Source organism: Oncorhynchus clarkii, chromosome 6, assembly GCF_045791955.1.
Source record: "Oncorhynchus clarkii lewisi isolate Uvic-CL-2024 chromosome 6, UVic_Ocla_1.0, whole genome shotgun sequence".
NCBI classification, from domain to species: domain Eukaryota; kingdom Metazoa; phylum Chordata; class Actinopteri; order Salmoniformes; family Salmonidae; genus Oncorhynchus; species Oncorhynchus clarkii.
The window spans coordinates 902501-928058 of NC_092152.1; the positions used below are offsets into that span (position 1 = coordinate 902501).

A 25558-nucleotide genomic window follows, 5' to 3' on the forward strand; every position below is an offset into this window, starting at 1 on the left:
ATACAGGATGGATGGATGGATGGAGGGGTGGATTAATACAGGATGGATGGATGGAGGGGTGGGTGGGTTAATACAGGATGGATGGAGGGAGGGATGGGTTAATACAGGATGGATGGAGGGATGGAGGGGTTAATACAGGATGGATGGATGGAGGGATGGGTGGGTTAATACAGGATGGATCGATGGATGGATGGATGGAGGGGTGGATTAATACAGGATGGATGGATGGAGGGGTGGGTGGGTTAATACAGGAGGGTGGGAGGGGTTAATACAGGATGGATGGATGGAGGGAGGGGTTAATACAGGATGGATGGATGGAGGGAGGGGTGGGTTAATACAGGATGGATGGATGGATGGATGGATGGATGGATGGATGGAGGGGTGGATTAATACAGGATGGATGGATGGATGGATGGAGGGATGGGTTAATACAGGATGGATGGATGGAGGGAGGGGTTAATACAGGAGGGAGGGAGGGGTGGGTTAATACAGGATGGATGGAGGGATGGGTTAATACAGGATGGATGGAGGGATGGGTTAATACAGGAGGGAGGGAGGGAGGGGTTAATACAGGATGGATGGATGGGTTAATACAGGAGGGTGGGAGGGGTTAATACAGGATGGATGGATGGAGGGAGGGGTTAATACAGGATGGATGGATGGAGGGAGGGGTTAATACAGCAGGGAGGGGTGGGTTAATACATGATGGATGGATGGAGGGATGGAGGGGTGGGTTAATACAGGATGGATGGATGGAGGGATGGAGGGGTGGGTTAATACAGGATGGATGGATGGAGGGGTGGGTTAATACAGGATGGATGGATGGAGGGAGGGAGGGGTGGGTTAATACAGGAGGGTGGGAAGGGTTAATACAGGATGGATGGATGGAGGGAGGGGTTAATACAGGATGGATGGATGGAGGGATGGGTTAATACAGGAGGGTGGGAGGGGTTAATACAGGATGGATGGATGGAGGGAGGGGTTAATACAGGATGGATGGATGGAGGGAGGGGTTAATACAGGATGGATGGATGGATGGATGGGTTAATACAGGAGGGTGGGAGGGGTTAATACAGGATGGATGGATGGAGGGAGGGGTTAATACAGGATGGATGGATGGAGGGAGGGGTTAATACAGGAGGGAGGGAGGGGTGGGTTAATACAGGATGGATGGATGGATGGATGGATGGGTTAATACAGGATGGATGGAGAGATGGAGGGAGGGGTGGATTAATACAGGATGGATGGATGGAGGGATGGATGGATGGATGGGTTAATACAGGATGGATGGAGAGATGGAGGGAGGGGTGGATTAATACAGGATGGATGGATGGAGGGATGGAGGGAGGGGTGGGTTAATACAGGATGGATGGATGGAAAGATGGAGGGAGGGGTGGATTAATACAGGATGGATGGATGGAGGGATGGAGGGAGGGGTGGGTTAATACAGGATGGATGGATGGATGGAGAGATGGAGGGAGGGGTGGATTAATACAGGATGGATGGATGGAGGGATGGAGGAGGGGTGGGTTAATACAGGAGGGAGGGAGGGATGGATGGATGGAGGGGTGGATTAATACAGGAGGGAGGGAGGGATGGATGGAGGGGTGGGTTAATACAGGGTGGATGGATGGAGAGATGGAGGGAGGGGTGGGTTAATACAGGAGGGAGGGAGGGATGGATGGATGGAGGGGTGGATTAATACAGGAGGGAGGGAGGGATGGATGGAGGGGTGGGTTAATACAGGATGGATGGATGGGTTAATACAGGATGGATGGGTTAATACAGGATGGATGGGAGGGGTTAATACAGGATGGATGGGTTAATACAGGAGGGTGGGAGGGGTTAATACAGGATGGATGGGTTAATACAGGAGGGTGGGAGGGGTTAATACAGGATGGATGGGTTAATACAGGAGAGATGGGGGGGGTGGATGGAGGGGTGGGTTAATACAGGATGGAGGGATGGGTTAATACAGGATGGATGGGTTAATACAGGAGGGTGGGAGGGGTTAATACAGGATGGATGGGTTAATACAGGAGAGATGGGGGGGTGGATGGATGGAGGGATGGGTTAATACAGGAGGGAGGGGTTAATACAGAATGGATGGGTTAATACAGGAGGGTGGGAGGGGTTAATACAGGATGGATGGGTTAATACAGGAGGGTGGGAGGGGTTAATACAGGATGGATGGGTTAATACAGGAGAGATGGGGGGGGTGGATGGAGGGGTGGGTTAATACAGGATGGAGGGATGGGTTAATACAGGATGGATGGGTTAATACAGGAGGGTGGGAGGGGTTAATACAGGATGGATGGGTTAATACAGGAGAGATGGGGGGGTGGATGGATGGAGGGATGGGTTAATACAGGAGGGAGGGGTTAATACAGAATGGATGGGTTAATACAGGAGGGTGGGAGGGGTTAATACAGGATGGATGGGTTAATACAGGAGGGTGGGAGGGGTTAATACAGAATGGATGGGTTAATACAGGAGGGTGGGAGGGGTTAATACAGGATGGATGGGTTAATACAGGAGGGTGGGAGGGGTTAATACAGGATGGATGGGTTAATACAGGAGAGATGGGGGGGTGGATGGATGGAGGGATGGGTTAATACAGGAGGGAGGGAGGGGTTAATACAGGATGGATGGAGGGGTTAATACAGGAGGGAGGGAGGGGTTAATACAGGATGGATGGGTTAATAAAGGAGGGAGGGACGGGTTAATACAGGAGGGAGGGAGGGGTTAATACAGGATGGATGGGTTAATAAAGGAGGGAGGGAGGGGTTAATACAGGATGGATGGGTTAATACAGGAGGGAGGGAGGGGTTAATACAGGATGGATGGGTTAATAAAGGAGGGAGGGAGGGGTTAATACAGGAGGGAGGGGTTAATACAGGATGGATGGATGGAGGGATAGGTTAATACAGGAGGGAGGGGTTAATACAGGATGGATGGGTTAATAAAGGAGGGAGGGAGGGGTTAATACAGGATGGATGGGTTAATAAAGGAGGGAGGGAGGGGTTAATACAGGAGGGAGGGGTTAATACAGGATGGATGGATGGAGGGATAGGTTAATACAGGAGGGAGGGGTTAATACAGGATGGATGGATGGAGGGAGGGGTTAATACAGGAGGGAGGGGTTAATACAGGATGGATGGGTTAATAAAGGAGGGAGGGAGGGGTTAATACAGGAGGGAGGGGTTAATACAGGAGGGAGGGGTTAATACAGGATGGATGGGTTAATACAGGAGGGAGGGGTTAATACAGGATGGAGGGGTTAATACAGGATGGAGGGGTTAATACAGGAGGGAGGGGTTAATACAGGATGGAGGGGTTAATACAGGATGGAGGGGTTAATACAGGATGGATGGGTTAATACAGGAGGGAGGGGTTAATACAGGATGGAGGGGTTAATACAGGATGGATGGGTTAATACAGGAGGGCTGGAGGGGTATGATATTTCTCAGCGATTAGGGAGAGAGACAAACTGACCAATCGTAGCTGTGTTTCCTCCTTGAGCTGTTTGCGTGCCTCCCCCAGCACCTGACCGTCTGCCAAGCCGTCCCCTGCCCGCGATGCCTGAGAAAGTCGTCATAATTACTTCATCCTACATATCAGGCCTCTTCCACACTTGACATTTACATGCGATATCTGCGATCAGTATATGAAGATGGCATGGAAAAGACAGGTCTGATTGTGTTCAGAAGGTGGTCAGGGACACATTGGATTTCTCCTCAGGCTACCAGATACACATACAGTGGGTGATGTCATCAGCACTCTGCCCTCAAGTCTCCAGAAAACGTTTTGGGAGCGAGAGGCACCTTTTATGTTCCTCACACGCTAGGAACTGGCCCAACGCTCTAACCACTAGGTTACCTGCTGGTTACTGGCCCAACGCACTAACCACTAGGCTACCTGCTGGTTACTGGCCCAACGCTCTAACCACTAGACTACCTGCTGGTTACTGGCCCAACGCTCTAACCACTAGGCTACCTGCTGGTTACTGGCCCAACGCTCTATCCACTAGGCTACCTGCTGGTTACTGGCCCAACGCTCTAACCACTAGGCTACCTGCTGGTTACTGGCCCAACGCTCTAACCACTAGGCTACCTGCTGGTTACTGGCCCAACGCTCTATCCACTAGGCTACCTGCTGGTTACTGGCCCAACGCTCTAACCACTAGGTTACCTGCTGGTTACTGGCCCAACGCTCTAACCACTAGGCTACCTGCTGGTTACTGGCCCAACGCTCTAACCACTAGGCTACCTGCTGGTTACTGACCCAACACTCTAACCACTAGGCTACCTGCTGGTTACTGGCCCAACGCGCTAACCACTAGGCTACCTGCTGGTTACTGGCCCAACGCTCTATCCACTAGGCTACCTGCTGGTTACTGGCCCAACACTCTGTATCTAGTTGGAGGAAATACGTTCCTAGCGTGTGAGGAAAGTGTTTGTTGGCCTGAAATGCTAGTCATCTAGCATTCTGCTAACCTCCTTAGCATTGCTTGCTAGCTAGTTAGTAAGGCTGGGCAATATGGTCAAAATATCACATCACTATTTATGGATAATAAAAGTTGTGCATGTGCTTTATGAGTAGTAGGTGACCGTTCGGAGGTTTCAATGGCTCTTTCTCCATTCTGTTCAATTTAACTTCTAATTTCCTGATTTTTCATCCATTTCTGCATTTGAGATCATTTCCACATATGGTTGCACAATGTGGGGCGGCAGGTAGCCTAGTGGTTAGAGCGTTGGGCTAGTAACCAGCAGGTAGACTAGTGGTTAGAGCGTTGGGTCAGTAACCAGCATGTAGCCTAGTGGTTAGAGCGTTGGGCTAGTAACCAGCAGGTAGCCTAGTGGTTAGAGTGGTGGGCTAGTAACCAGCAGGTAGCCTAGTGGTTAGAGTGTTGGGCCAGTAACCAGCATGTAGCCTAGTGGTTAGAGTGTTGGGTCAGTAACCAGCAGGTAGCCTAGTGGTTAGAGTGTTGGGCCAGTAACCAGCATGTAGCCTAGTGGTTAGAGTGGTGGGCCAGTAACCAGCAGGTAGCCTAGTGGTTAGAGCGTTGGGCTAGTAACCAGCAGGTAGCCTAGTGGTTAGAGTGGTGGGCTAGTAACCAGCAGGTAGCCTAGTGGTTAGAGTGTTGGGCCAGTAACCAGCATGTAGCCTAGTGGTTAGAGTGTTGGGCCAGTAACCAGCATGTAGCCTAGTGGTTAGAGCATTGGGCCAGTAACCAGCATGTAGCCTAGTGGTTAGAGCGTTGGGCTAGTAACCAGCAGGTAGCCTAGTGGTTAGAGCGTTGGGCCAGTAACCAGCAGGTAGCCTAGTGGTTAGAGTGTTGGGCCAGTAACCAGCAGGTAGCCTAGTGGATAGAGCGTTGGGCTAGTAACCAGCAGGTAGCCTAGTGGTTAGAGCGTTGGGCCAGTAACCAGCAGGTAGCCTAGTGGTTAGAGCGTTGGGCCAGTAACCAGCAGGTAGCCTAGTGGTTAGAGTGTTGGGCCAGTAACCAGCAGGTAGCCTAGTGGATAGAGCGTTGGGCTAGTAACCAGCAGGTAGCCTAGTGGTTAGAGCGTTGGGCCAGTAACCAGCAGGTAGCCTAGTGGTTAGAGCGTTGGGCCAGTAACCAGCAGGTAGCCTAGTGGTTAGAGCGTTGGGCCAGTAACCAGCAGGTAGCCTAGTGGTTAGAGCGTTGGACTAGTAACCAGCAGGTAGCCTAGTGGTTAGAGCGTTGGGGCAGTAACCAGCAGGTAGCCTAGTGGTTAGAGCGTTGGGGCAGTAACCAGCAGGTAGCCTAGTGGTTAGAGCGTTGGACTAGTAACCAGCAGGTAGCCTGGTGGTTAGAGCGTTGGACTAGTAACCAGCAGGTAGCCTAGTGGTTAGAGCGTTGGACTAGTAACCAGCAGGTAGCCTAGTGGTTAGAGCGTTGGACTAGTAACCAGCAGGTAGCCTAGTGGTTAGAGTGTTGGGCCAGTAACTGAAAGGTTGCTGGATCGAATCCCAGAGCTGACAAGGTACAATATGTCGTTCTGCCCATGAATAAGGCAGTTAACCCACTATTCCTAGGCCGTTGTTGTAAATAAGAATTTGTTCTTAATTGACTTGCCTAGTTCAATAATGGTTAAATACTTCAAAATGAACAGTGGTTGTCTGTTTTACCTTGCGACTGGACTCTAGCTGGTTGGAGCTCTCCTCCTTGACTCGTTCTACATCCTCTTGTAGGGTGATGATCCTGTTGTTGGCTACTGCAAGCTGGACACACCAGGTTTGAGTGTATTTTACCTTTATTTATACTGGTTTGTCTCATTGAAATAAAAATCTATTTTGCAAGAGAGACCTGTAAAATGTTCCACACCAGTGGAGAAATATCAGATTTACTTTCAGACAACCAAGGCTATTGATTACTGCATTGTTGGGTTTAGAGCTTGAAAGAATGGCATTTCACTTGACATTAAGACAACGTTCTGTTAACCTCGACACAACCTCTACACAACCCAGTTGTAGACTCCATGTTAAATCAAACTGTGGTCAAATAAAAAAATAAGCCAACCTCTTCAGTGAGCTTGGTGTTGGACTTCTCCATAGCGTCTACTTTGGCCTGCAGGTTGTTGACTGAAGCACTCAGGTGTCTGTTTAGCTCCTCAACATAGTTCTTCTGGTCCAGGATGGCTGTGATCTGGCCATCCCTGGTGGGGGGGGGGAAGAATTGAGAAAGACTTGGAAGCAAAAGCCAGCTCATCTCACACTAGGGCTGGGAGGGCACGACACTAGGGCTGGGAGGGCACGACACTAGGGCTAGGAGGGCACGACACTAGGGCTGGGAGGGCACGGCACTAGGGCTGGGAGGGCACGGCACTAGGGCTGGGAGGGCACGGCACTAGGGCTGGGAGGGCACGGCACTAGGGCTGGGAGGGCACGGCACTAGGGCTGGGAGGGCACGGCACTAGGGCTGGGAGGGCACGGCACTAGGGCTGGGAGGGCACGGCACTAGGGCTGGGAGGGCACGGCACTAGGGCTGGGAGGGCACGGCACTAGGGCTGGGAGGGCACGACACTAGGGCTGGGAGGGCACGACACTAGGGCTGGGAGGGCACGACACTAGGGCTGGGAGAGCACGACACTACGACTGGGAGGGCTCGACACCAGGGCTGGGAGGGCACGACACTAGAGCTGGGAGGGCACGACACTAGGGCTGGGAGGGCGCGACGCTAGGGCTGGGAGAGCACGACGCTAGGGCCGGGAGGGCACGGTGCTAGGGCCGGGAGGGCACGACGCTAGGGCCGGGAGAGCACGACGCTAGAGCTAGGAGGGCACGGCACTAGGGCCGGGAGGGCACGACACTAGGCAAAGAAATTGAGTGTTTTCCCGGAAGAGAAAGACAGGATATACGTGGGGTTAAAGGTGAGGGGCTAGCGGTTACAACACAACCCTAAATCTGTAAAAATGGGCACCCTAATTGACATTATCCTGACCAACATGCCCTCCAAATACACCTCTGCTGTCTTCAATCAGGATCTCAGCTATCACTGCCTCATTGCCTGTATCCGCTACAGGTCCGCGGTCAAACGACCACCCCTCATCACTGTCAAACGCTCCCTAAAACACTTCTGCGCGCAGGCCTTTCTAATCGACCTGGCCCGGTTATCCTGGAAGGATATTGACCTCATCCCGTCAGTTGAGGATGCCTGGTCATAACTTCCTCACCATCTTAGACGAGCATACTTCGTTCAAAAAATGCAGAACTAAGAACAGATTTAGTCCTTGGTTCACTCCAGACCTGACTGCCCTCGACCAGCACAAAAACATCCTGTGGCGGACTGCAATAGCATCGAATAGTCCCCGCGATATGCAACTGTTCAGGGAAGTCAGGAACCAAAACACGCAGTCAGTCAGGAAAGCAAAGGCCAGCTTTTTCAAGCAGAAATTTGCATCCTGTAGGTCGAACTCCAAAACGTTTTGGGACACTGTGAAGTCCATGGAGAACAAGAGCACCTCCTCCCAGCTGCCCACTGCACTGAGGCTAGGTAACACGGTCACCACCGATAAATCCGTGATAATTGAAAACTTCAACAAGCATTTCTCAACGGCTGGCCATGCCTTCCGCCTGGCTACTCCAACCTCGGCCAACAGCTCCGCCATCCCCGCAGCTACTTGCCCACGCCTCCCCAGCTTCTCCTTTACCCAAATCCAGATAGTAGATGTTCTGAAAGAGCTGCAAAACCTGGACCCGTACAAATCAGCTGGGCTTGACACTCTGGACCCTCAATTTCTGAAACTGTCCGCAGCCATCGTCGTAACCCCTATTACCAGCCTGTTCAACATCTCCTTTGTATCATCTGAGATTGAGATTGGAAAGCTGCCGCGGTCATCCCCCTCTTCAAAGGGGGGGACACCCTGGACCCAAAACTGTTACAGACCTATATCCATCCTGCCCTGCCTATCTAAGGTCTTCGAAAGCCAAGTCAACAAACAGATCACTGACCATCTCAAATCCCACCGTACCTTCTCCGCTGTGCAATCCGGTTTCCGAGCCGGTCGCGGGTGCACCTCAGCCACGCTCAAGGTACTAAACGATACCATAACTGCCATCGTTAAAAGACAGTACTGTGCAGCCGTCTTCATCGACCTGGCCAAGGCTTTCGACTCTGTCAATCACCATATTCTTATCGGCAGACTCAGTAGCCTCGGTTTTTCTAATGACTGCCTTGCCTGGTTCACCAACTACTTTGCAGACAGAGTTCAGTGTGTCAAATCGGAGGGCATGTTGTCCGGTCCTCTGGCAGTCTCTATGGGGGTACCACAGGGTTCAATTCTCGGGCCGACTCTTTTCTCTGTATATATATCAATGATGTTGCTCTTGCGCGGGCGATTCCCTGATCCACCTCTACGCAGACGACACCATTCTGTATACTTCTGGCCCTTCCTTGGACACTGTGCTATCTAACCTCCAAATGAGCTTCAATGTCATACAACACTCCTTCCGTGGCCTCCAACTGCTCTTAAACGCTAGCAAAACCAAATGCATCCATTTCAACCGTTCGCTGACTGCACCCACACGCCCGACTAGCATCACCACCTAGAATATGTGGACATCTATAAGTACCTAGGTGTCTGGCTAGACTGCAAACTCTCCTTCCAGACTCATATCAAATATCTCCAATCCAAAATCAAATCTAGAGTCGGCTTTCTATTTCGCAACAAAGCCTCCTTCACTCACGCCGCAAAACTTACCCTAGTAAAACTGACTATCCTACCGATCCTCGACTTCGGCGATGTCATCTACAAAATAGCTTCCAATACTCGACTCAGCAAACTGGATGCACTTTATCACAGTGCCATCCATTTGGTTACTAAAGCACCTTATACCACCCACACCTGCGACCTGTATGCTCTAGTCGGCTGGCCCTCGCTAAATGTTCGTCGCCAGACCCACTGGCTCCAGGTCATCTACAAGTCCATGCTAGGTAAAGCTCCGCCTTATCTCAGTTCACTGGTCACGATGGCAGCACCCAACCGTAGCACGCGCTCCAGCAGGTGTATCTCACTGATCATCCCTAGCCAAAACCTCATTTGACCGCCTTTCCTTCCAGTTCTCTGCTGCCTGCGACTGGAACGACTTGCAAAAAGTGAGGGGCTAGCGTTGTTAAGGTGAGGGGCTAGCGGTATTAAGGTGAGGGGCTAGCGTTGTTAAGGTGAGGGGCTAACGTTGTTAAGGTGAGGGGCTAGCGGTATTAAGGTGAGGGGCTAACGTTGTTAAGATGAGGGGCTAACGTTGTTAAGGTGAGGGGCTAGCGTTGTTAAGGTGAGGGGCTAGCGGTATTAAGGTGAGGGGCTAGCGCTATTAAGGTGAGGGGCTAGCGGTATTAAGGTGAGGGGCTAGCGGTATTAAGGTGAGGGGCTAGCGTTATTAAGGTGAGGGGCTAGCGGTATTAAGGGGAGGGGCTAGCGGTATTAAGGGGAGGGGAAAGCATTGTTAAGGGGAGGGGCTAGCATTGTTAAGGGGAGGGGCTAGCATTGTTAAGGGGAGGGGCTAGCATTGTCAAGGGGAGGGGCTATCATTGTTAAGGGGAGGGGCTATCATTGTTAAGGGGAGGGGCTAGCAGTATTAAAAGAGGAACGCACCCTTCTGCCGTCTTGCTGCTTTGACCATCCTTAAGATACATGGAGAAATCTATCACCCCGACCTGCACAGGAAATACAACAGACTTACTTGTATGACCACATAACAGAATAACAGCTGCTACACTGATGGGCCACTGTAAATGCGTACTGGGGGCCACTGTAAATGCATACTGGGGGCCACTGTAAATGCATACTGGGGGCCACTGTAAATGCATACTGGGGGCCACTGTAAATGCGTACTGGGGGCCACTGTAAATGCGTACTGGGGGCCACTGTAAATGCATACTGGGGGCCACTGTAAATGCGTACTGGGGGCCACTGTAAATGCGTACTGGGGGCCACTGTAAATGCGTACTGGGGGCCACTGTAAATGCGTACTGGGGGCCACTGTAAATGCATACTGGGGGCCACTGTAAATGCGTACTGGGGGCCACTGTAAATGCATACTGGGGGCCACTGTAAATGCGTACTGGGGGCCACTGTAAATGCATACTGGGGGCCACTGTAAATGCATACTGGGGGCCACTGTAAATGCGTACTGGGGGCCACTGTAAATGCGTACTGGGGGCCACTGTAAATGCGTACTGGGGGCCACTGTAAATGCATACTGGGGGCCACTGTAAATGCATACTGGGGGCCACTGTAAATGCATACTGGGGGCCACTGTAAATGCGTACTGGGGGCCACTGTAAATGTGTACTGGGGGCCACTGTAAATGCGTACTGGGGGCCACTGTAAATGCGTACTGGGGGCCACTGTAAATGCGTACTGGGGGCCACTGTAAATGCGTACTGGGGGCCACTGTAAATGCGTACTGGGGGCCACTGTAAATGCGTACTGGGGGCCACTGTAAATGCGTACTGGGGGCCACTGTAAATGCGTACTGGGGGCCACATATATATTCTATGGTACTAACCTGTGAGTCGAGGTCTTCCCCCTTCATACAGAGATTAGCATCGATGACGTTCAACCCAACCAGCAGTCCGGCGATCACGGCTCCTTCCTCCTCCATCATGAGAGCGTTGGACTCGTAGAACTCACTGAGCAGGTCCTTTCTGTTGATGATGGTCTTCATGTAATCTGACAGCTTCTTCTGCATCAGGGCCAATCGCAGCCAGGCCCGCCCTCTTCCTAATGGGGTTCTGGTGACGGACGGGGAGTTACACCAATCACATAACTGGTCAACAGGGGATTAGGCCAATTATGTATCAACTACACAATGTGTGACATGTTTACACCAATCAGATACCAAGTGAATCGTGTGCGAGTGTCTACCATCGTAATCTAACCACACAGTGTTACTCCATCTAATACTGGGGGGGTCTTACACCAATCAGATACCAAGTGAACCGTGTGCTAGTGTCTACCATCGTAATCTAACCACACAGTGTTACTCCATCTAATACTGGGGGGGCTTACACCATTGGAAGCTTTATTTAACCAGGCAAGTCAGTTACCAACAAATTCCTATTTACAATGACGGTCTACCCCGAACGACGCTGGGCCAATTGTGCGCCGTCCTATGGGACTCCCAATCACGGATGTGATATAGCCTGGATTCGAACCAGTGACTGTAGTGACGCCTTTTGCACTGAGATGCAGTGCCTTAGACCGCTGCGCCACTCGGGAGCAAAGATATAGGGTAACTGCCAAAATAAAGGAATCACTGGAGTAAATGAGGGAGACGGAGTATATTAAAAGCAGGTGCTTCCACACAGGTGTGGTTCGTGAGTTAATTAAGCATTTAAAACATCCCATCATGCTTTGGGAGGGTCCCTGTATAAAAATGCCCAGCTGCCCATTATGTTGGCAACCATGGATAGAAGAAGAGATCTCAGTGACTTTCAAAGACAGATTTCAAAGGAGTATAGAGGGTTTCAAAACCCTTAGCCTACAATTTCTGCACCCCAGAAATCAACATAACAAAATCCCCATCAAAATCAGTAGGTTCAAGCTAGAGAAATATTATTTTGCTCAAGCCTATTCAAGCCTATGCTTGAACTCAATAAGAGTTCAGACCCTAGAATCAATGGTGTTGCATCCCTCTAATAGAGTTCAGACCCTAGAATCAATGGTGTTGCATCCCTCTAATAGAGTTCAGACCCGAGAATCAATGGTGTTGTATCCCTCTAATAGAGTTCAGACCCTAGAATCAGTGGTGTTGTATCCCTCTAATAGAGTTCAGACCCTAGAATCAATGGTGTTGTATCCCTCTAATAGAGTTCAGACCCGAGAATCAATGGTGTTGCATCCCTCCGTTAGTCAGGCAGGAAGAGGACATTAGGGACAGCGTCAGTCAGGCGGGAAGAGGACATTAGGGACAGCGTCAGTCAGGCGGGAAGAGGACATTAGGGACAGCGTCAGTCAGGCGGGAAGAGGACATTAGGCACAGCGTCAGTCAGACGGGAAGAGGACATTAGGGACGGTGTCAGTCAGACGGGAAGAGGACATTAGGGACGTTGTTAGACAGGAAGAGGACATTAGGGACGGCGTCAGTCAGACGGGAAGAGGACATTAGGGACGTTGTTAGACAGGAAGAGGACATTAGGGACGGTGTCAGTCAGATGGGAAGAGGACATTAGGGACGGCGTCAGTCAGACGGGAAGAGGACATTAGGGACGGTGTCAGTCAGACGGGAAGAGGACATTAGGGACGGTGTCAGTCAGGCGGGAAGAGGACATTAGGGACGGTGTCAGTCAGGCGGGAAGAGGACATTAGGGACGGTGTCAGTCAGACGGGAAGAGGACATTAGGGACAGCGTCAGTCAGACGGGAAGAGGACATTAGGGACAGCGTCAGTCAGACGGGAAGAGGACATTAGGGACGGCGTCAGTCAGGCGGGAAGAGGACATTAGGGACGGCGTCAGTCAGGCGGGAAGAGGACATTAGGGACGGCGTCAGTCAGACGGGAAGAGGACATTAGGGACGGTGTCAGTCAGGCGGGAAGAGGACATTAGGGACGGCGTTAGACAGGAAGAGGACATTAGGGACGGCGTCAGTCAGGCGGGAAGAGGACATTAGGGACGGCGTTAGACAGGAAGAGGACATTAGGGACGGTGTCAGTCAGACGGGAAGAGGACATTAGGGACGGCGTCAGTCAGGCGGGAAGAGGACATTAGGGACGGCGTTAGACAGGAAGAGGACATTAGGGAGGGCGTCAGTCAGGCGGGAAGAGGACATTAGGGACGGTGTTAGACAGGAAGAGGACATTAGGGACGGCGTCAGTCAGGCGGGAAGAGGACATTAGGCACGGTGTCAGTCAGACGGGAAGAGGACATTAGGGACGGCGTTAGACAGGCGGGAAGAGGACATTAGGGACGGCGTCAGTCAGGCGGGAAGAGGACATTAGGGACGGCGTTAGACAGACGGGAAGAGGACATTAGGGACGGCGTTAGACAGGCGCAGGTCTTACTTGAGTCCTGGCAGGTCTTTGACACTGGCGGTGATCTCTCCAGCCTCAGGGGTGAGTTTCTCCACCAGCTCCAGGGCCCCCCAGAAAGACTTGTTCTGCCCCAGGAACGTCTTCTTGGCTGAGGGGGTCGGTAGAGGGAACGTTAGGCCAACAATACCACACAACACCAATGCTAAGATCATCCTGACAGGGCACTTCTAAGCATCCTGAATGAACAGAATCAGTAGGTTATAAATCTGTCACACTTACATCATTATAATCAGATGTAGAGTGTTTAATAGTCACATGTACAGGGATGCAGGTGTGATTGCAGGGTACAGTCAAACTTTTAGGTTCCGAGCTCCAACATACAGGACGAGTGAAACGAGATAATGACAAATGGTATTAAAACTATAGAAAAAATACACTATATACATAACTGTAGCAAGGATGAATAAATACATGTCCATTGGGGGTAGAGGCAGAGTAAAGATCATAAGGGGAGTAGCAGGGAGGAAGGGGTTGCAGGTAGCTGCAGGTGGCTATTCAGCAGCCAGTCCTTCCAGTTTTTCCCATGATGCTCCTTTGCTGCCCGGTCTGAGTGATTGAAGATGGGAGAACAGGGCATGGCTTGGTGGCTGGGGTCCATGATGATCTTCTAGGCCTTCCTGCGACACCTGGTGTTGTAGGTGTCCTGTAGGGCAGGCAGTGGGCACCCAATACTGCGTTCGGCTGTATCACACTCTGAAGCGCCTTGTGGTCCGTACCAGGCTGGGATGCAGACCAACAGTATGCTCTCGAATTTACTCCTGTAGAACACAGAGCCCTCTGGGAAATGCAAAATTTCTTCAGAATATTGAAGAGTCGCTGTCGTGCCATCACTACGATGTCCATGTGGTTAGACTATTTCAGATTCTCTGAGGTGTACGCTGACCGTCTCCAAGGAGGCCCCGTTGAGGATGGGGGAGTATCCAGCCTGATTCCTCCTGAAGTCCACAATTTGTATTTTTTTCATTTCACCTTTATTTACCCAGGTAGGCCAGTTGAGAACAAGTTCTCATTTACAACTGCGACCTGGCCAAGATAAAGCAAAGCACAGTGCGACACAAACAACAACACAGAGCTACACATAAACAAACGTAGTCAATAACACAATAGAAAAGAAAGATTTTTCGATTTATGTACAGTGTGTGCAAATGTAGAAGAGTAGGGATAAATAGGCCATAGAAGCAAAAATAGTTACAACTTAGCATTAATACTGGAGTGATATACACTGCTCAAAAAATAAAAGGAACACTAAAATAACACATCCTAGATCTGAATGAATGAAATATTCTTATTAAATACTTTTTTCTTTACATAGTTGAATGTGCTGACAACAAAATCACACACAAAATATCAACGGAAATCAAATTTATCAACCCATGGAGGTCTGGATTTGGAGTCACACTCAAAATTAAAGTGGAAAACCACACTACAGGCTGATCCAACTTTGATGTAATGTCCTTAAAACAAGTCAAAATGAGGCTCAGTAGTGTGTGTGGCCTCCACGTGCCTGTATGACCTCCCTACAACGCCTGGGCATGCTCCTGATGAGGTGGCAGATGGTCTCCTGAGGGATCTCCTCCCAGACCTGGACTAAAGCATCCGCCAACTCTTGGACAGTCTGTGGTGCAACGTGGCGTTGGTGGATGGAGCGAGACATGATGTCCCAGATGTGCTCAATTGGATTCAGGTCTGGGGAACGGGCGGGCCAGTCCATAGCATCAATGCCTTCCTCTTGCAGGAACTGCTGACACACTCCAGCCACATGAGGTCTAGCATTGTCTTGCATTAGGAGGAACCCAGGGCCAACCGCACCAGCATATGGTCTCACAAGGGGTCTGAGGATCTCATCTCGGTACCTAATGGCAGTCAGGCTACCTCTGGCGAGCACATGGAGGGCTGTGCGGCCCCCCAAAGAAATGCCACCCCACACCATGACTGACCCGCCGCCAAACCGGTCATGCTGGAGGATGTTGCAGGCAGCAGAACGTTCTCCACAGCGTCTCCAGACTCTGTCACGTCTGTCACATGTGCTCAGTGTGAACCTGCTTTCATCTGTGAAGAGCACAGGGCGCCAGTGGCGAATTTGCCAATCTTGGTGTTCTCTGGTAAATGCCAAACGTCCTGCACGGGGATGGGCTGTAAGCACAACCCCCACCTGTGGACGTTGGGCCCTCATACCACCCTCATGGAGTCTGTTTCTGACCGTTTGAGCAGACACATGCACATTTGTGGCCTGCTGGAGGTCATTTTGCAGGGCTCTGGCGGTGCTCCTCCTTGCACAAAGGCGGAGGTAGCGGTCCTGCTGCTGGGTTGTTGCCCTCCTACGGTCTCCTGTGGTACTGGCCTGTCTCCTGGTAGCGCCTCCATGCTCTGGACACTACGCTGACAGACACAGCAAACCTTCTTGCCACAGCTCGCATTGTTGTGTCATCCAGGATGAGCTTGCACTACCTGAGCCACTTGTGTGAGTTGTAGACTCCATCTCATGCTCATCCACTAGAGTGAAAGCATCGCCAGCATTCAAAAGTGACCAAAACATCAGCCAGGAAGCATTGGAACTGAGAAGTGGTCTGTGGTCACCACCTGCAGAACCACTCCTTTATTGGGGGTGTCTTGCTATTTGCCTATAATTTCCACCTGTTGTCTATTCCATTTGCACAACAGCATGTGAAATTTATTGTCAATCAGTGTTGCTTCCTAAGTGGATAGTTTGATTTCATAGAAGTGTGATTGACTTGGAGTTACATTGAAGGCAGTCATTTGAGAAGCCAAGGCTATTGATTCTGCCGATAGGAATGCAGTGATTGACAGAGTCGAAAGCCTTGGCCAGGTCGATGAATACGGCTGCACAGTAATGTCTCTTATCGATGGCGGTTATGTTATCATTTAGGACCTTGAGCGTGGCTGAGGTGCACCCATGACCAGCTCAGAAACCAGACTGCATAGTGGAGAAGGTACAGTGGGATTCGAAATGGTCGGTGATCTGTTTATTAACTTGGCTTTCAAATATTTTAGAAGGGCAGGATGGATATAGGTGTATAACAGTTTGGGTCCAGGGTGTCTCCCCCTTTGAAGAGGGGGATGACCGCGGCAGCTTTCCAATATTTGGGGATCTCAGATGATACAAAAAGGTTGAATAGGCTAGTAATAGGGGTTGCAACAATTTCGGCGGATAATTTTAGGATGAGAGTCCAGATTGTCTAGCCCGGCTGATTTGTAGGGGTCCAGATTTGGCAGCGATTTCAGAACATCAGCTATCTTGATTTGTGTGAAGGAGAAATGGGGGAGGCTTGGGCAGGTTGCTATGGGGGGGTGCAGGGCTGTTTACCGGTGTAGGGGTAGCCAGGTGGAAAGCATGGCCAGCCTTGGAAAAATGCTTATTGAAATGATCGATTATCGTAGATTTATCGGTGGTGACGGTGTTTCCTATCCTCAGTGCAGTGGGCAGCTGGGAAGAGGTGCTCTTATTCTCCATGGACTTTAGTGTCCCAAAACTTTTTGGAATTAGTGCTACAGGAAGCAAATTTCAGTTTGAAAAATATATCCTTAGCTTTCCTAACTGACTGAGTATATTGCTTCCTGACTTCCCTTTAGAGTTGCATATCATGGGGGCTTTTCAATGCTGATGCAGAACGCCATAGGATGATTTTGTGCTGGTCAAGGGGAGTCAAGTCTGGGGTGGACCAAGGGCTATATCAGATCTTAGATCTACATTTATTGAATGGGGCATGCTTATTGAAGGTGGAGAGGAAAGCACTTTAGAAGAGCATCCTCTACTGACGGGATGAGGTCAATATCCTTCCAGGATACCCAGGCCAGGTTGGTTAGAAAGGCCTGCTTGCAGAAGTGTTTTAGGGAGCGTTTGACAGTGATGAGGGGTGGTCGTTCGACCGCGGACCCATTACGGACACAGGCAGTGAGGCAGTGACGCTGAGATCCTGGTTGAAGACAGCAGAGGTGTATTTAGAGGGCAAGTTGGTCAGGATGTTATCTAAGAGGGTGCCCGTGGTTACAGATTTTGGGTTGTAACTGGTAGGTTCCTTGATAATTTGTGTGAGATTGTGTTAAGCATGTCCCAGTTTAGGTCACCTAGCAGCACGAGTTCTGAAGATAAATGGGGGATAATCAATTCACATGGTGTCCAGGGCACAGCTGTGAGCTGAAGGGGGTCAATAACAAGCGGCAACGGTGAGAGACTTGTTTCTGGAAAGGTGGATTTTTAAAAGTAGAAGCTCGAATTGTTTGGGCACAGACCTGGATAGTAAGACAGAACTCTGCAGGCTAACTCTGCCCCCTTTGGTAGTTTTATCTTGTCGGAAAATGTTATAGTTAGGGATGGAAATGTCAGGATTTTTGGTGGCCTTCCTAAGCCAGGATTCAGACACGGCTAGGACATCCGGGTTGGCAGAATGTGCTAAAGCAGTGAGTAAAAAAACTTAGGGAGGATTCTACTGAGCCATTAATACAGGTAACGAGTGGAGGACAGAGGAGCCTCTTAAAGAAGAAGTTACAGGTCTGTGAGAGCCAGAAATCTTGCTTGTTTGTAGGTGACCAAATACTTATTTTCCACCATAATTTGCAAATAAATTCATTAAAAACCCTACAATGCGATTTTCTGGATTTTTTTTCTCATTTTGTTTGTCATAGTTGAAGTGTACCTATGATGAAAATTACAGGCCTCTCTCATCTTTTTAAGTGGGAGAACTTGCACAATTGGTGGCTAACTAAATACTTTTTTGCCCCACTGTATGTTGACGACCTGTTTAAAGGTCTTACTCACGTCAGCTACGGAGAGCGTGATCAGTTGTCCGGAACAGCTGATGCTCTCATGCATGCCTCAGTGTTGCTTGCCTCGAGGCGAGCATAGAAGTGATTTAGCTCGACTGGTCGGGGCCGGTGTAGTAGTATGACAATCTTAGCCCTGTATTGACGCTTTTCCTGTCTGATGGTTTGTCGGAGGGCATAGCAGGATTTCTTATAAGCTTCCGGGTTAGAGTCCCGCACCTTGAAAGTGGCAGCTCTACCCTTTAGCTCAGTGTGAATGTTGCCTGTAATCCATGGCTTCTGGTTGGGGTATGTATGTACAGTCACTGTGGGGACAACGTCCTCAATGCACTTATTGATAAAGACAGTGACTGATGTGGTGTACTCCTCAATGCCTTCGGAAGAATCTGAACATATTTTAGTCTGTGCTGCAAAACAGTCCTGTAGTTTAGCATCTGCTTCATCTGACCACTTTTTTATAGACCGAGTCACTGGTGCTTCCTGCTTTCATTTGTGCTTGTAAGCAGGAATCAGGAGGATAGAGTTGTGGTCGAATTTACCAAATGGAGGGCGAGGGAGAGCTTTGTACGCGTCTCTGTGTGTGGAGTACAGATGATCTAGAATTTTTTTCCCCTCTGGTTGCACATTTAACATGTTGATAGAGTTTTGGGAGGACTGATTTAAGTTATCCTGTATTAAAGTCTCCGGCCACTAGGAGCGCCGCCTCTGGGTGAGTGGTTTCCTTTTTGCTTATTTCCTTATTCAGCTGACTGAGTGCGGTCAGTGCCAGCTTCTCTCTGTGGTGGTAAATACACAGCCACGAAAAGTATAGCTGAAAACTCTCTAGGCAAGTAGTGTGGCCTGCAATTTATCACAATATACTCTACTTCAGGCGAGCAAAATCTAGAGACCCTCCTTAGATTTTGTGAACCAACTGTTGTTTACAAACATGACCGCCCCCACTCGTCTGTGCTGTTCTGTCTTGCCACTGCAGCGTATATATCCCTATAGCTGAAAATCCATGTCCTCATTCAGCCATGATTCCGTGAAACATAGGATATTACAGTTGTTGATGTCCCGCTGGTAGGATATTCGTGATCGTACCTTGTCTAATTTATTGTCCAATGATTGCACGTTGGCAAGTAATATTGACGGTAACGGCAGCTTTCCCAGTCGCCTTCTGCGGGTCCTCACGAGGCATCCCGCTCTGTGTCCCCTGTACCTGCACCTCTTCCTCTTGCAAATAACTGGGATGTTGGCCTTGTCGGATGTTAGGAGAATGTCCTGTGCGTCCTGCTTGTTGAAGAAAAAATCTTAGTCTAATCCAAGGTGAGTGATCGCTGTCCTGATATCCAGAAGCTCTTTGCCGCCGTAAGATACGGTTGCAGAAACATTATGTAAACATAAAACATAATTGGGTGGGCGCCCGTAAAACTGCTGCCATTTCTTCCGGCGCCATTTTAATTTAATCTGGTGACGGAGTCGGCGTATTCATTGATGATAATCTCCTGAGGCAACCTGGAACATATTTCAGTCCACGTGATTAAAAAAGTCATGACGCCAGAATTCTGATTGGTCGGACGAACGCTGTATAGACCTGACCACCAGCACTTCCCTCTTGAGTCGTTGTTTTGAAGGCAGGGAGAAGCAAGATGGAGTCATGGTCGGATTTTCCAAAAGGAGGACGAGAGCGGGCCTTATACCCCATGTCCAAAAGGCGTGTAGCAGTGGTCAAGAGTAGAATTTCCACGAGTAAGACAGTCCACGAGTAAGATGTGTTGGTAAAAATTTGAGAGCATGGTTCTCAAATTATTATTATTAAAGATATGACTGAGGATTCTTGTTACACCAGAGAAAGAAGCCTACATCTATACAAACATGTCCCAGATCTGTTCTGCCAACCAACTCCTATGGTCACTCCTATGTCACGTTTGGTGAAACAAGACCGCACCAACAGATCTGGGACGAGAACAAACAATAACATAGGTAGGTAGCCCAAGTCTCTGTACTTTTGAGTCCGTGTTTGAGGCAGTGCTCCATGACCACGAAGAACTGCTGTAACGGAGCGTAGTCAGAGTCCAAGGTCCTGCCCAGGTTCAGGGCCGACTCAATCAGACCCTTGATGCTCAGCTTAGCCATGTTCATCAGGTTCAACCGCTCGATGGCTATAGGGTTCTTCGGATCTGGACAGAGGGATAGAGGGAGAAAGTAGAGGAAGAAATAGAGGGACAAGTAGAAAAGATAAAGGAGAGAGGGAAGAGAGAGAAAGAAGAGATGTCAACAAACAAACCCTGGTACAATAGTCACCATGTCATCAACACTAATTGAAGGCAGCAGCCAATCAAAACTGAGAATACAGAGAGGAAGAATATCTTCCAACAGACAGGATGTAGCAACAAACCTTTTCACCCGTCAACAGCCTACTGGATGTCAATATAAATATCAAGCAACTACAATATACAGTTGAAGTCAGAAGTTTACATACACTTAGGTTGGAGTCATTAAAACTCGTTTTTCAACCACTCCACAAATTTCTTGTTAACAAACTATAGTTTTGGCAAGTCGGTTAGGACATCTACTTTGTGCATGACAAGTAATTTTTCCAATAATTGTTTACAGACAGATTATTTCACTTATAATTCACTGTGTATCTCAATTCCAGTGGGTCAGAAGTTTACATACACTAAGTTGACTGTGCTGTCATGGTGTGGCCCTTTATGGGTATAGCTAGTGGCTTCCCCCTCTCTCTCCTACACCCAGGTTCTATTATCTCAAGTCGTAAATTCCTGGAGGAGACGCTCTCCCCCTGGCCATGCAGAAAGAGACACAGAGAGAACAAAAGATTTCACATGGCGAACTCCTAAATCCCCCAAAATGAGGATTTGACACAAAATGCCCACTTGTGAGAAGGTAGGAATGGTCCGTGGACACTTGAGGGACGGGTATGACAAGTGTGTTTCATTTGGTGACCCCAGAGAGGACAGAAAACACAAACTATATCTCTGAATATGTACATTTATCAATTATGGGGTTTGCATCTAATTATTGTATAAATGAACGAGTAAAGATACAAATATTTGTGAAATTATGTAAGGTGATGTTAAACCTTTAAAGTTTATCCAAGTCATTGGCCCGCACCCGTGAGCACAGACATGATCGGGCATCATGAAACAACCCTTTTCTACTGTTACGAATAAAAAACCCTCCTGAGGAAATCCTCTTCAGACCACGCGTACCTCATTGGACACTGAGGGGCACAGGTTGAGGTTAGACCACAACAACCTCAGTATAAACTAAGGTTGTAATGGTTGTTGAAATCCTACCATACCACGTGGAGCATTGGCTACACAGCTGAACTCTGAGACTATCGATCCCTACAGAATAATAGCAAATCTTAGATACTAATTACTAGTTTGCAGCTAGAAATTATGTCAACCTGAGATGCGAAGACCGACAACTGCCGAAACATCTATTCCATGAGAACATTTCTGAATGATACTCTGAAGTACTCATTCTAACCACGAAATACTTCAGGGAATCAGAGAGACGCTCGGACGAACTCTCCAATAGAAGGACTGACGATTCCAACAGAGATCACACACTGGGCGTAAATCTATATTGATTGAGACGAAGCGTTCATGTGCAAAGGATTAGCATTTCAATTCATATAATTATCAACGGTGTAGTGACTCCTTTTGTCTTTTCCACCCGTTTTAGTCTACACCCACTTCCCTTTGTCCATCAAGCCATCATATCCCACTAGGGAACCTCCTCATTTCCTTGTAACTATAACTGTTGTTTGTTTGTGCATTTCTGTGATTATTTCATTAGTAAATAAATTATTAAGACAATTGGTGTATGGATGACTCATAGTAAAGACTGGTTTCATGCAGACAACCAATAATTTATGATGTTTGGAATGAGACTAACGTGAGGTAAAGAATAATTCATTAATTAGAACACTAATTGATCAGATATTAAAATAAATATATTAAAATATCTGAAGGTTGATATTAAAATATCTGAAGAGTTCTATTAGGAAAAGTATAACTTTTTAATGTGAAGATTTTCCTTAGTGGATATATTGAAGCAACATCCCAAGACAGTCAGGAAGTTAAAGCTTGGTTGCAAATGGGTCTTCCAAATGGACAATGACCCCAAGAATACTTCCAAAGTTGTGGCAAAATGGCTCAAGGACAACAAAGTTGCCTACAAACCTGACTCAGTTACACTAGCTCTGTCAGGAGGAATGGGCCAAAATTCACCCAACTTATTGTGGAAGGCTACCCAAGTTAAACAATTCAAAGGCAATGCTACCAAATACTAATTGAGAGTATGTAAACTTCTGACCCACTGGGAATGTGATGAAATAAATAAAAGCTGAAATGAATCACTCTTTACTATTATTCTGACATTTCACATTCTTAAAATAAAAAGTGGTGATCCTAACTGACCTAAGACAGGGAATCTTTACAATGATTAAATGAATTGTGATAAACTGAGTTTAAATGTATTTGGCGAAGGTGCCGTTAAAATAATTTTGCATATGCAGTAGATGGTATAAAGTACAGTATCTACATATGAGATGAGTAATGTAGGGTATGTAAACATTATATAAAGTGGCATTGTTTCAAGTGGTTAGTGATACATTTATTACATCAATTTTTCCATTATTAAAGTGGCTAGAGTTGAGTCAGTATGTTGGCAACAGCCACTCAATGTTATTGATGGCAGATTAACAACCTGATGGCCTTGAGATAGAAGCTGTTTTTCAGTCTCTCGTTCCCAGCTTTGATGCACCTGTACTGACCTCGCCTTCTGGATGATAGCGGGGTGAACAGGCAGTGGCTTGGGTGGTTGTTGTCCTTGATGATCTTTTTGGCCTTCCTGTGACATCGGGTGGTGTAGGTGTCCTGGAGGGCAGGTAGTTTGCCCCCGGTGATGCGTTGTGCAGACCTCACAACCCTCTGGAGAACCTTACGGTTGTGGGCAGGGCAGTTGCCGTACCAGGCGGTGATACAGCCCGACAGGATACTCTCGATTGTGCATCTGTAAAAGTTTGTGAGTGTTTCTGGTAACAATCCGAATTTCTGTTGCGCCTTCTTCACCAAGCTGTCTGTGTGGGTGGACCATTTCAGTTTGTCCGTGATGTGTACGCCGAGGAACTTTTATTTTGTTGACATTGAGTGTGAGGTTATTTTCCTGACACCACATTCCGAGGGCCCTCACCTCCTCCCTGTAGGCCGTCTCATCGTTGTTGGTAATCAAGCCTACCACTGTAGTGTCGTCTGCAAACTTGATGATTGAGTTGGAGGCGTGCATGGCCACGCAATCGTGGGTGAACAGGGAGTACAGGAGAGGGCTGAGAATGCACCCTTGTGGAGCCCCAGTGTTGAGGATAAGCGGGGTGGAGATGTTGTTACCTACCCTCACCACCTGGGGGCGGCCGGTCAGGAAGTCCAGGAGCCAGTTGCACAGGGCAGGGTCGAGACCCAGGGTCTCGAGCTTAATGACGAGTTTGGAGGGTACTATGGTGTTAAATGCTGAGCTGTAGTCGATGAACAACAAACTTACATAGTTATTCCTCTTGTCCAGATGGGTTAGGGCAGTGTGCAGTGTGATTGCATTGTTTGTGGACCTATTAGAGCGGCAAGCAAATTGGAGTGGGTCTAGGGTGTCAGGTAGGGTGGAGGTGATATGGTCCTTGACTAGTCTCTCAAAGCACTTCAAGATGACGGAAGTGAGTGCTATGGGGCGGTAGTCATTTAGCTTAGTTACCTTAGCTTTCTTGGGAACAGGAACAATGCCCTCTTGAAGCATTTGGGGACAGCAGACTGGGATAAGGATTGATTGAATACGTCCATAAACACACCAGCCAGCTGGTCTGCGCATGCTCTGAGGACACGGCTGGGGATGCCGTCTGGGCCTGCAGCCTTGCGAGGGTTAACACGTTTAAATGTTTTACTCATGTTGGCTGCAGTGAAGGAGAGCCTGCAGGTTTTGGTAGTGGGCCGTGTCAGTGGCACTGTATTGTCCTCAAAGCGAGCAAAGAAGTTGTTTAGTTTGTCTGGGAGCAAGACATTGTGATCTGTGACGGGGCTGGTTTTTCTTTTGTAGTCCGTGATTGACTGTAGACCCTGACACATACCTCTCGTGTCTGAGCTGTTGAATTGCGACTCTACTTTGGCTCTATACTGACGCTTAGCTTGTTTGATTGCCTTGGAGGGAATAGCTACACTGTTTGTATTTGGTCATGTTTCCGGTCACCTTGCCCTGATTAAAAGCAGTGGTTCGCCCTTCCAGTTTTGCGCGAATGCTGCCATCAATCCACGGTTTCTGGTTGGGGAATGTTTTAATAGACACTGTGGGTCCAACATCACCGATGCCCTTGCAAATAAACTCACTCACCGAATCAGCGTATTCATCAATGTTGTTGTCCGACGCTATGCGGACCATATCCCAGTCCACGTGATCGAAGCAATCTTGAAGCGTGGAATCCGATTGGCCGGACCAGCGTTGAACAGACCTGAGCACGGGCGTTTCCTGTTTTAGTTTCTGTCTATAGGCTGGGAGTAACAAAATGGAGTCGTGGTCAGATTTTCCAAAAGGAGGGCGGGGGAGGACTTTATAAGCGTTGCAGGAAGTTAGAATAACAATGATCCAGGGGGGCTTATTGCGCTCTGGCGAATCCTTGTGGCGGGCCGGGCGCCTGCAGGTTAACCTCGTCAGTTGAATGGTGTTGCCTCAGACAAATTGGTGCCGCTGGCTTCCAGGTTAAGCGGGCAGGTGTTAAGAAGTGCGGTTTGGCGGGTCATGTTTTAAAGGACACATGACTCGACCGCCGCCTCGTCGCCTCCCGAGCCCGTCGGGGAGTTGCAGCGATGAGACAAGATCGTAATCACAAAATTGGGGAGAAAAAGGGCAGAATTTAATTGAAAAAAATAAATAATAATTCACAACATTCACTTAAAATGAACCTTACAAATAGCAATGTTGGGAGATTTGGAAAGCAATAGTCAATAAATAATATAACAATACTCGTAGGAAAGGTTTTCATCTTTAACTCACAATCTGTGGATACTATATGATTAGAACAGTTCAAAATGTAAAACATCACAATTAAAAAATATACATGGAAACCAAACGAGGGTGGTCTATTGTGATAGGTGGGATGGGCTGCCTATGTTCAGTAATGTATTATTGTTATGTGATTGCTGTATATAAAACAGTACCATGTA

The 25558-nt window shown here is 48.6% G+C and overlaps 1 protein-coding gene across 4 annotated transcripts in view; it reads right to left on the minus strand.

Moving 5' to 3' along the window:
- The window catches only part of LOC139410545 (protein RUFY3-like), a 58936-nt gene that overhangs the window by 14898 nt on the left and 18480 nt on the right, over positions 1–25558 (minus strand). For all 4 annotated transcript variants that reach the window (XM_071155815.1, XM_071155816.1, XM_071155818.1 and 1 more), the window contains exons 2-8: positions 20330–20503; positions 13530–13647; positions 11035–11260; positions 10119–10180; positions 6548–6683; positions 6157–6249; positions 3496–3582 (exon numbers count right to left, since the gene is read on the minus strand). In XM_071155815.1, coding sequence (XP_071011916.1) covers positions 3496–3582; positions 6157–6249; positions 6548–6683; positions 10119–10180; positions 11035–11260; positions 13530–13647; positions 20330–20503 — 896 coding nt within the window. The remainder of the gene's footprint in view (positions 1–3495; positions 3583–6156; positions 6250–6547; positions 6684–10118; positions 10181–11034; positions 11261–13529; positions 13648–20329; positions 20504–25558) is intronic.